At 39.3% G+C, this 12,328-nt stretch overlaps 1 protein-coding gene across 1 annotated transcript in view; it reads left to right on the top strand.

Moving 5' to 3' along the window:
- Positions 1-4,621: 4,621 nt before the first annotated feature.
- gpatch8 (G patch domain containing 8) overlaps positions 4,622-12,328 on the top strand; it is a 43,979-nt gene continuing 36,272 nt past the window's right edge. The window contains exon 1 of the mRNA XM_018741968.2: positions 4,622-4,708. Coding sequence (XP_018597484.2) covers positions 4,664-4,708 — 45 coding nt within the window. The 5' untranslated portion in view covers positions 4,622-4,663. The remainder of the gene's footprint in view (positions 4,709-12,328) is intronic.

Raw genomic sequence — 12,328 nt, 5'->3', positions numbered from 1 at the left:
TATGAATATGATTTGATTAGGACTCCATCTAGTGTTGATTTAAAATCCAACACACCCACAACCTAAAATGAGTTCAGTGAAAGAGTAACAATTTATAGAATTATTGATTTAGCAGACACGTTTCTCCAAAGCAACTTCCAGTGAACACAATGTAGTAGTATTTAGCCCACACCTTATTTACCCATGGGGACTTACAACGTGTCACTCATCCATACACCAGTGAAAAACATTTTCTTTCTGTCACTCACACAATGGATGATTTTAGTGTCACCAATCCACTTGAATAGCACATATTTGAACTGTGAGAGGAAACCCACACAGACACAAGGAGAACATCTAAACTCCACATAGACCGAGCGGGGATCGAACCCCTGTCCTCTTGCAGCACATAAGCACTGTGAGACAGCACTATTCACTGTGCCACCCTTTATCTATTTATATCTATATATCTATGTTTATGTCTTTATACTGCACTGTGTGTGTGCTATAGGTGATAACATAAATGCATATACTGTGCAAACATAAATGCTTTTACACTCATACATACAAAAAGCTCTCAAAATGTGCCATATATTTATCTTTTTAAATACAGAAGCATTAAACAGATAGAACAACATTTTTTCCTTAGACTGCGTATGTGATTGCTCTTTGATGGACGTGCATCCCATACAAGTGTACCTTGCCTCGTGCCCTATGCCTCCAGGATAGAGTACAGACCACTACGATGCTGTCTTGTTAACAATGTAAAAAATTAATGAAGGATTTAAAATTAACTCGCAAATTTTTCATTGATATTTACTATATCTGAAAGTTTCCTGTATATAACCACTAGTAATTTTTAACGGAAAAGATTCAAAAATTCTTGTGGCTATTGCAAGTGACTGACTAGATGTTGTGAAACAGGATTTATATATTTTATATTTATATTCCCCAGCAGTTGTTCAGTTTTGAGGTAAAAAGACAAAAATAATTGAACAATTTATGCTTGAGGGAATCGGATTGAAAACCAGAATAGTCATGGTCTGGCACGCCGTTCTAATTTTATGTAGCCTAGTTAAGGATGGGGAACCCGAATCCTCGAAGACAGACTGGTCAAGGAATACGTTTCTACTTTAGTTATTAATAAAACCATCATTTTCATAGTCAACCACCTTGTCTTCTGTTCAAGATGTGAACCGAAGGCCCTGTTACACTCGAGGGGCTCACAAACCCCTATTTCACATGGACTTGCTTTAGAGCAACTGTTACCAACATCTTGATAAAGAATATACATACAACATTCTTGCCAAATATCTTATCACTACAGTCTGTTATAAAAAGAAGAAAAGACTGTTTAGTTTTTACATTTATTTATCTGACACTTTCTGCCAAAGTGACTTACAATGACTAACCCAATTATACAGCTCAGTACTCTGACTATCATTTACATATACATTTATTGATTTAACATTTATTCATTTTCTCCGAAGCATCATACATCTCGGGGAAAAATACAATGAGTGCATTACATCAACAGAAGGAGAGACTTGGATGCAGACACATGATTCTAAAGTACAGTTAATTTGTCACATTCCACAGCATGAACCAGTATACACTACAACAAACAAGCAGTTGCATAAAGGTTTATTCATTATTCTACAATTTCTAAACACAAAATTATTAAACATAAACATTTACACATTGATCATGCACTTCGAGATCAGGGACAAATGAATCCGAAAGAGGTGAGTTCTGGGACCCTTCTTAAATGTAGAGAGAGATTCAGCAGTTCTGAGTGAAAGGGGGAGGTCATTCCACCGCAACCAGAGCGAAAGCCGAAAACTTTTTTGCTTTTGATTCTGGACATTTTGCGTGTTAGACCACCAAGCAGACAAAGGTGGAGGAGCATAGCAATTTGGTCTTGTAGATATTGGGAAGCAGTTCCATTGATAGTTTTCTAAACCATAACCAGAGTCTTTAATTTGATCCAGGCAGCTCTAGGAAGCCGATGCAGAGAGAAAAGGAAATACATGGGGATGCATCGGCAGGTCAAATACAACTTGGGGTCCAGCGTTCCCTATCAGCTCTAGAGTTCTGATGGTAGAGGTCGGAAGGCCAGATGGGATATAGTTGCAGTAGTGCAGGTGGGATATCACCATGACCTGGATAAGGGGATCAGTTTAGAACTCAATGTCTGCTGGAAAACACAAAATGTACGGAGAGCAGCATGGAGTGTAGTGGTTAGCACTACTGCCTTGCATGTATAGGACCCAACTTTGATTCTCATTTCCTGCTGTAGTACCCTTGAGCTAAGTACTTACCCAAACTTCCTCCAGCAAAAAAATCCTGTTGTGTAAATGGGTAAAATCATTTTGAGCTGATTTGGAGAGAAGTGTCAGCTAAATTAAAAAAAAAAATGTCGGTGAGTTTAAATGTATTTACCCATTTTTCTTGCCCAGAGAATGTTAAATCCAGTTTTCCCTTTTAGTTGTCTGTCTGCAATACCTCTCTGCCCATCAAAGGAATTTCAACTCTGCTCTTTTATTGCAAAGCAAATCACTGGTCGATGTAGAGGAAAGCTGAGTGGACAGAATATTAAGGAGCTCCAGGTCAGAATTAGTGCACAGCCCACTTGCAATTTGCCAGGAACTGCAATAGTTCACGGAATTGCTGCAGAGGCCTCAAGATGGCTTTGTGTTACCACTTCTTGAAGAAGGCCGGACTTGGAAAATCACACATTTAATGCGGGAAAATTTACTTGAAAATAGCAATATTTCAATATGGGGACAGCAGGTAATGTAGTAGGTTTAATCTGCTTCCTTTGGACCCCAAGGCTTGAATCCAACCTTGAGCTCTAGTATCCTTAAGCATGATAGGTACCTTAAATTGCCCAACTGTGTAAATGGGTAAATATGAGTAACATCACATTGTAAGTTGCTTTGAGGGAAAAGCATGTGTTCAATGAATGAATGTAACTAATAATGTGAATTTCTTTCTGCCTGTCACACCTCATGTCTTTGTGGTGAACACATTCCCCCTGGGTCTTTCTTCTAACAGCTGTAGGCTACAGGAAACTTTTCTAGTGCCGAAGGTGTTTATTAAAGTGCCCAAGTAGGTGATAACCAACCAGTGTGAACAACCGCTTGTCCCGAGTGGGGTTGCGGCAAGCCAGAGCCTACCTGGCAACACAGGACAGAGGGGACACACACACACACACAGGATGGGACGCCACTCCATTGCAATGCACCACAAGCAGGGATCAAACCTCAGACGCACCACACAGCAGATACCAGCCACACCTGCTGTGCCACCACTCCACCCAGGCAGTGACAACCAAGAAGTATATACAATATTTATAAACACCCACAATTTTTCTCCTTTGCCATCAGCGACAGCACACACCATACATTGCTACACCTCTGTATATGTGAGTTCCTCAATGTCTCCTTTATCCAGGGATGACCTGGCATTACCACTACCTTAAATTGGACAGGTGTACACACGCACATTGTCTGAAACCGCTCATCCTGTGCAGGGTCGCGGTGAGCTAGAGCCTAACCTGGCAACACAGGGCATAAGACTGGAGGGGACACACCCAGGATAGGACGCCAGTCCATCACAAGGCACCCCAAGCAGGAATCGAACCCTAGACCCACCAGAGAGCAGGACCCGGTCAAACTCACTGCACCACCGCACCCCCTAGGCTAAATGGGACATGCGTATAATGAATATACTGTAGGCGAATGTATGAATACTCCTCTGTCAAACTATGCAAGCTAACACAGTACAGAGCTTGAAGTAATTTGCAGATAAATAACTGTTTTGACAGCCACTGTATCTGTTTAACGGGGGGGAGCGGTGACGCAACCGTTTGGCTGGAGCCTGCTCTCTGGTGGGTCTGGGGTTCGAGTCCCGCTTGGGGTGCCTTGCGATGGACTGGCGTCCCGTCCTGGGTGCGTCCCCTCCCCGTCCGGCCTTTCACTAAAAATAAGCATAATTACTCTTTGTGGAATTACCATGGGTGAACCGTATCATCAGAGATCAGAGTGGAGCTCAGTATTCTACTATTTTAAGATGAAAACTGACAATAATAGCTTCATATGCATACACTGTACATTCCTGCTACTTCTCTAGTGTTACTCATACTGTTAATACTACTCTTATATCTGTCAATATTCTATAGGTTACTCTGCTCAACTTTCTCAATCGCAACTTTTGCTTTTTTTCATATTTTGCTGATGTACTTGTAGTTCTGCTTGTATTTTTTAAATTATAAATACATGTTGTGTTATGAGAAGAGAAGTGCAGTCCATCATGGGGAAATTTTTTACTAGATTAGCAATATAAGAATGATTTAGTGAGGCGAAAGAGAAACGCAGGCTCCTTATTTCGAAAATACCGATGTATAACACCACGATAAAACGATAAGTGAAACTATCCGTATTTTTTGTGTATTTTAAGCCTCGGTCTTGATATTCGGTAGACTTTATCTTCCGAATATTAATCCGCCTTCGGCCGCAGGAGAACCTCTTTCTAGTGATTGGTTCGAAAATCCTTTCAATCAAAAATTGCGTGTCGTGATTGGACCACCATGTGTACCGTCGTTGCAATTGGGCGTGTCCAGCAAGACCCAGACAGACGGTCCGCTGCAGGCTGAAGGCGAACGGAAAGCTGCGGCAGCAAAATGGCCGACAGGTTCTCACGTTTCAACGAGGATCGTGATTTCCAGGTAAAAATCGAACATAACGTCTTGGGAAAATTACCTGATATATTTACTGTGCTTTCTGTATTATTTATGCATTGAAAACGTAAAATGGCGGGCAATTTTTCTTAGTTAGACGTGGGAATACTTCAAGTACGTCGTGTGTGTTGTAGTCTGACTCGCCTCAGAAGCGACTAAACTAGTACCTGCCAGATTCGCAGCCTTGTTTTGTACACATTATTAATGTTACATACAGCCTCATGCTTCACTTTCACATTTTACACTCGTGTGTCGCACCATACGCGGGCACGTTTGCGTTAAATCCGCTGTTGCGCTTGGGCTGTGACCTTGTTTAGCTCGTTTAGGCTCCACAGTTAGTTAGCATGGTGGCTAACGCAGGAGCGGCTGTCAAACACAGGACGCCTCATTCACCCCCCTTTAAACTAGTGACACTACGAGCATTTTTCTCATTGATTAAGAAAGATTTTAGTTGCCTGGCTGCCATGGTGAACGAGGCTGTCGACTGATAACTACTAGTTAGTTACTAGTTGTGACTGTTATCTAGAACGTCATGTGTCCGGTACGTCGCTTGGTTTAATTCGGATTTCGGTCACTTCCGTATCGATGATAAGTGGGTCATTTTGAAGAAGGTAACTAGTCCCTACTAGTTATTTTCTAGTTATTTTCTAAGTACGTGTAGCTACTAGTAGTTCGCTCATCACCCACCCTGTCACGCGCTCACTGCCCCACTGCTCTTCACAACAAATATCTGCTCTCTCTGTTTACATTATATTTAATTTGTCCCCAAATTTGTTGAACACCCCGGCGGTAGCAGCTTTGCAGTCAGTTTACTAAATCATGGTAGAACCACATTAAAATAGTCTACACTGAAATTGAAATATATTTCTGGTCGTTTTTGGCTCAACATCTTTTGCTGTCCTTATTTTATAATACCATGAAATGTGTAAAGAATATGGTAAATGTGATGTAAGCTGGACAGCTGGTGGTGTAGTGGTTGGAGCTACTGCCTGTGTGTGCACCCGAAGGTCGTAGGTTCGCTTCCCACTTCCAGCTGTAGTATCCTTGAACAAGGTATTTACCCTAAAAATGCTCCAGGGTAATTACCCAGCTGTAAAAATGGGTGAATGATTGTGGGTAGACTAATATTGTAAGTTGCTTTGGAGAAAAACATCAGCTAAATGAATAAATGTGCAGTGCTCCAGTAAAATTACCCAGCTATGTAAATGGGTAAATCATTGTAAGCACCTACATAATTTGCTTTGGGGGAAGAAATGTCAGCTAAATGAATAAATGTAAATAAAGCATTTCACCTTCTCCTGAACGTTTAGTTACTGTATTTTGTGGTAGGAGTTAAAGTCCGCTTTGCAGCAGCTTTTCGCTTTATGTGAATTTTCACTGCACTCTTGAGCCTGGAGACAACTTGACTGTTTTGCTCCCTAGTCGCTGTGTGCACCCCCAAGGGTTAACCTCGTCGTCTTTTTGAAAGAAGGCGACAATCCATTTCTCTAGATAAGACATGGCATCTGTAACCTTCACAGCTTGACATTGTGTTGGAAATCCTTTCTTTTTTTAAAAATTTAGTTTCAATTGCTGGTTTCATTTGTAATTGGTAAAGGAGATAGAACAATTGCTGGTGTTTTAGGGAAATCTATGTGGTTGTATTTTAACACACTTGGCCCATTGATGTTTGACTATCAGACATGTGATAGTGTATGTAGAATTGTGACGATAAAACTTTGTCGTTATTCCGCACACTGCTTCCACAAAAAATGCAATTTAAGTGTTAAGTCTTGTATCAAGGTGAACAGTTGCATTCTTTGTTCATGTTTGTTGACACTTTATATCCAGGAGCATAAATAATGAATTTAATGAACTGGACTTGTGCAGCCATACAATACTTGGACTGTTGCGGGCAGCAGTGTCAAATCCGTTGGCTGTGTGTGTCCCCTCAGTTTTTCGGCACGTAAATAAAAAAAGGTGCAGGTTGAATGTCTTTTTGAATTAAATTTTTTCTCCTCAAATTGAGATAAGTTATCTGCGGATGTAAATGTTTGAGTTCCACTATATTTTAGTTCTAATGCATGTTCAACTCGATGCCATGTTTATAGACTATGTTTTATGGTAGTGAGGTGCAGGTCAAGCAAGGTGCCAAGTAAGTGAATTGTTAGTAAAATTGTTACGTGCATTATAACATTATGTAGTACTTTTGCCAACGCTACTCTTATATCAAAGTATTGATCAAATGTATAATTACGTTTATTGAAAATGAATTTTTCAGAAGCCAGCTGGTTACTGCAGTTTAGTCGTCACTCAAGTAGAATTTTCACATGTTCATAGACTTGATAGAGATGGAAGGAACATGTTTAGGGTGCTGTCATGAATATGGGACTCATTAAGATACTGTATGTTTATCTTTGAAAAAACAAACATTTCTATAGATTGGTCAAGTTTCTAAAACATTTTCAGTAGTACCACATCATGAAACTATGTTTTTATGTAGTTACAGTTAGTATTTTAAAAAATTATGATTCAGGCGATTACATCTACAAAGTATCTTCCATGTGCTTTTTATTGAATACTTTGTAATCCTGTGGGCTAAAGTAGAATAAACTTAAATGTCCCAATCAGTGCAACTATGGTCCTAAGCACCAGAATCATGCCGACTATACTTATTTAAACAACATAGTTTTCCTCACGGTTCAATTAATAAAATTTGGGTTATCTAGGATTTTCTACTAATTTTAAAATGTAAACTCTCTGAGACAACTTCCTGTGTTTTATGTGTTTATGTTTTAGTTTAACTTTTACCTAATGTAATCCTTTAAAACTGAGGGCTCAGTCTTCTTTATAGATTTAAAATGTTCTCTGCCCTGAGGTATTATTACTGGAGCAGTTTCCATACTTATATCTTATTGGGCTTCTGGTTGCTTTAAATTTACATAATTTTTAAATAACCATCCATTGATTTTGCAGTCTCCACAGCAGCAAATGCAAAGATCTAGGCATTATGTACAAAACTGATGATCTTTAAATTGGAAATAAATCAGTCTAAGTCCCCAATTAATATTTGAATTTGTGGTTGTTTAATTTTTAGCATTCAACCTTGTCCATCGTAACAAACGGTTTACATTCTGTTTAGGTTTGTTTTTCCAGATGCTGAATGGAAATTTTTAAGTGGCTAAAACTCATTTTTTGTGTTCCTGCACAATATTTTAAGGGCACTGAGTTGCATTGCATTAGTGCACTCATGGAAATCAGCCTGGAGGATGGCTGTAGATTTTGTGTTCTGCAACCGTCGTTGGTAAATGACCATAGAACCGCATGTCCCCACCAATGTCATCTTCTCTTCTGCCCTCACGTATCACTTAGCACTGTGCTTGCCCTGGCAGCAGCTGTCACAGCTGGGCCAGAAAATATAAGCCACTTTTGTTGCAGTCATCTATTCATTACTCTACTGCATAGATGTTTACTTCCCTGACTACAGTGGACAATGCAGAAAACAAGCCGCAGCGCAATTTGAAGCCCAGTTTTTATGTCATCCATTATAGCTGGTTCAGATTTCGATCTTGTTTTGGTTTAAGGCCATCAAAATGTAAATCTTGACTTTGCAGTTTGCTCAGTGTTTGAAACAGGAATATTTTAACTGAAAATATTTTCCTTGTATTCAGAGCTGCTTAGAATGATTTGCCAGATTATACAGTGGTGTAATTTTTACTGTAGCAAGTTGAAGTATCTACCTTTCTCAGAGGTACTGCAACAGGAATGGGGATTCGATGGGTCTTTAAGTTGGCTGTCTACTGTAACCACTGCACTACTTTCTGCGCTTCACTACCCTCTGGATTGGAGCGTTTTTGTTTCTACCTTATTTTTAAAATAGGCTCTTGTTAAAGCTGTGGGTTTCCATTTAAATATTTTAAGAAGACTTGTGCAAAGATAAAGGTCGAATTTTCTCCGAAAAGGAAAGTCAACATTGATACCCTTTACATGGCAATTTTACTTTTGACCTTTATTTAACTCACTTTAATGCATTTGTGTCTACAGGCAGCTATTATCTACACCTGTCATACTTGGTTTTTGTGTAATGTATGTAAAATTACACCTTAAGGGAAGCTTGTACACTGAATTTACATGTAAATGAATGAAGAATTGATTAAGTTTACTTAAGTCACTTAGATTCTGGTCTCGCATATCAGGAGTGTGCCTACCGCAAACCTTAACCATGTCAAATAATATGTGGCGTGTGACTGTTACTAACGTTATTGCATAAAAGAGCAGATACAAGAAGGTGGAGGTAAGAAAAGGATGAGTTGTTCTGTTAAATGAAAGCTAGTAACTACTCAAGGTTGTAGCCATGACTATTGTGCTGAATGGGAATGCTGCTAGATTCTTACTGCAGTGTCTCAGAACTGTCCAACACACACACACTTCAGTGGATGCATTTTTCTTCTTATGTAACGTTTGTGTCTCAGGACTCTTAATGTGTTTTCTCCCTTTGCGTTACTTTGTTCTTTCGATGGAACCCAGGTTTCTGTGGCTCGGTATGAAAATCCACTCTATGATATGTTGATAAAGGACTTCCAGGATGGTGACCACTCAGTACCCCACCTGGTCCAGCGTAGGGCCAGCTGTCTGCAGTGACATCTGAGGTTATATAGTGCTTTTGTAACCCACTCCCTGGTTCTGTCTCTCTGACCTGACAGTCCTGCAAGGCCTGTCTGTCTAGGCTCATTAAAATATTTATTGGCATTTCTGCTGTGGTTTCAGTTGTCACAGCTCGACTCATTCATACTGACTGTCCTCTCAGCTTAGCAGGATGCTTGTGTCTTTTGTGTTTTTGTGTATTTTAAACAGACAAGTGAAAATAATTCTGACTGCTGTCATGCCAGATGAAATCCTTATGCCACAATTATTAGTTCTGCTTTAGAGATCAAAGGTGTGATTGAAATAGTTGTTTTTGAGGTTGACAAATCTTTCTGTAATAATGTTTCTGGCTGTGTGTGGAGAGCCAGAAAACCCATGCAAACCCATGCCCACTTGGATAACATTTGGCTCAGGACAGTTTAACCATTACCTCTTTGTCTGCATATTCATTTTAGGATATTTTTTGTCCTGCAGCCCAGGATCCTTCCACCACAGTAGATCTGGTGGACACCAGTGTTCCATTGGTGTTAATCCTCTTTGCCAGCTGTTCCTGCCCTTCAATGAGAGTGTGGAGACCCTCCATATAGGCAGTTGTGTGGAATGCAGACAGAAGCTGATGCTAATGCAAAGCTGAGTGCTCGCCGCTTCAGCGTTTATTTTAACCTTGTGCATCAGTTATGTATGACATTGCCTGTAGGACTAAGAACTGAAATTGGAAACTATAAATTGCGAAATGGATATTTACCATTTCTTGTTCAAAGCATGGTCTTTGTGGACAAGTAGATGGTCACTGGTTTTCACTTTTATTACAGTTCTCCAGAAGAAAGTATTACGATTTCACATGATCTTTTGTTTTAAATATTGTTACATCTTATCTAGTGTTTTGTTAATTTGATCAGAAAATGAGTTTGACTCAAGAAAGAAGGATATACAGAAAATGTCTCCTTCCTGCTTTTTTTTAAAGAACATATATCAGGTCATTTTAATATTGTAAAAATATTACTTTATATATTCAGTAATGTGAATGAAAACAGTATTTCAAAAAACACAAACATCATTCTCTGGCTTGCATGGACAAGTTATGAACAGGTCTGTGATAAATATAGCTCTAGCTGTGACTGCTCTCCTGCCATATTCTTAGACCCTGTCCCCTCCTGGCTGCTTTTCAGCAGTTCCATGAGCATATTTGCTCATTTTCTCATGGGGTGGGGAGTTGCAACTAGTTCACAGTGCTTCAGCTTTCACCATGTTGGTGTGTTTGGTGGTCCAAAGAATGCTCATGAGCCTGGTTTTGTTCTAAGGTTGCAGAGCTGTTGCTACCATAGCACTCCATCTCATTTTAAGAGTGTCTGAGTGCGTCACTATAATTTTTAAAAAGTTTTTCTTGATAGGTGTTTTAGAAACTCTTAGTAGTAATCTGCGTTCATCTAGGGCCTCAGGCGAAGTTTGGGATAGCTGGTAGCGTAGTGGTTAGAGCTACTAGCTTTGGACCCAAAGGTCACAGGTTTGAGCCTCACCTCTGGCTGTAGTACCCTTGAGCAAGGTATTTACCCTAAATTGCTCCAGTAAAATTACCCAGCTGTATAAATGGGTAAATGATTGTAACCTCAACACCGCAAGTCCCTTTGGAGAAAAGCATCAGCTAAATGAATAAGTGTAAACCACTGTAACACACGAAGTGCAGTTTTCATGCCCGCATAGACCGTTTTAGTTGTTCAGAGGTAATGGAAATACAAGACAGGGACTATTATTTTCACATTCTTAAAAGTTTTTCACAATTCTGAAATGTGAAATCTAACTTGTTATAAGGCAGGTATTTGACTTGGTAAACTCAACTTCCAAGTAGCTATTTTTGGAGGTAGGTGAAAAGGCTTGGGTTAGATTGAATATTGTGTGAAACCCTTTCTCCAGGTCTGGATGCCTAAAAGCAGAGCCACTGGCTTGGTCTTCTTGACATGGAGCGTTATTGATGGTAACCTGTCCGTTTGGAGAGAAGTGTCAACCACGTGGCATCATCCCGTGGCTCATCTCAGAGAGAGGCATCCATGGGGCTCACAGGACTCAGCTGTGCAGTTTTTCTGTGATTATAAGAGAGGAAAAAATTTTGTGTGTGTGTTAAACTGTGAAATCTAGGTTAATTTGGTGCCTTACTGTGTGAAGAAGTGCACAACTGCTCTGGTTTTGTTTTCTTTATATTTTGAGAACGTTATATAGCTATTAACAATTTTTTAAAAGAAACTGTAGACTTGATACAAAGAGAAAAAAGAAAAAGTTCAGCACTCCTCCAAGCATGTGAGGCTTACATAAGGTTCTGCATAAGAATTGCTGAGTATCTAGTCCATTAATATTGTTGATGGTGCAGATTAAAAAAAAAAAAAATATATATATATATATATATCTCCTTTGAACTGTATTGACTGTTACAGCCTTTCAGATGTGGCTCACCATTGGAGTCTCACTAAAGCATAAATCTAAGCGTTATCTTGAAAAGAAAACAAGTCTTACTTGCGTAATATTAATTTGTACTTGGTATTTGACATTTTACTGTAGGTAATCTATAACTTGGATGCAGTTATGTTTTTAATTTTCTTTTCATTGTAGACTTCTCATAACTACAAACTCACTAAATTATTATATTTTAATGTTGCATTATCACACTTGTTTCTTACTAACTACATGCTACTTGGGATGCTAGGATAACATGGTAGTGATAATTTAAATTGAATTATTACTATTACTGACTTAGCACAGCATGCAGGTCAGTTCTTGTAGGTCTGTTCGTCATTTGTATATTTTTCAAAAATAGGGCGTTTTGCTATGAAATTGAGAAGTATGGCTCTTAAGAAGTTTGTCCTTAAATATGAAAAGTGAAGCAAGCGTTGTTTTCACTGGTGTCAGGATCTGGGGAACAGAGTTCTGGCTGAACTCTATAGGTCAGGGTTATAACAGTTTTGTGTTTGACTTTCACTTCTGATGATGCTACTA

This window comes from Scleropages formosus, chromosome 25 (genome assembly GCF_900964775.1).
Source record: "Scleropages formosus chromosome 25, fSclFor1.1, whole genome shotgun sequence".
NCBI lineage: Eukaryota > Metazoa > Chordata > Actinopteri > Osteoglossiformes > Osteoglossidae > Scleropages > Scleropages formosus.
Note: the sequence above shows the minus strand (reverse complement) of the source record. Positions and strands in the feature narration are given on the sequence as shown.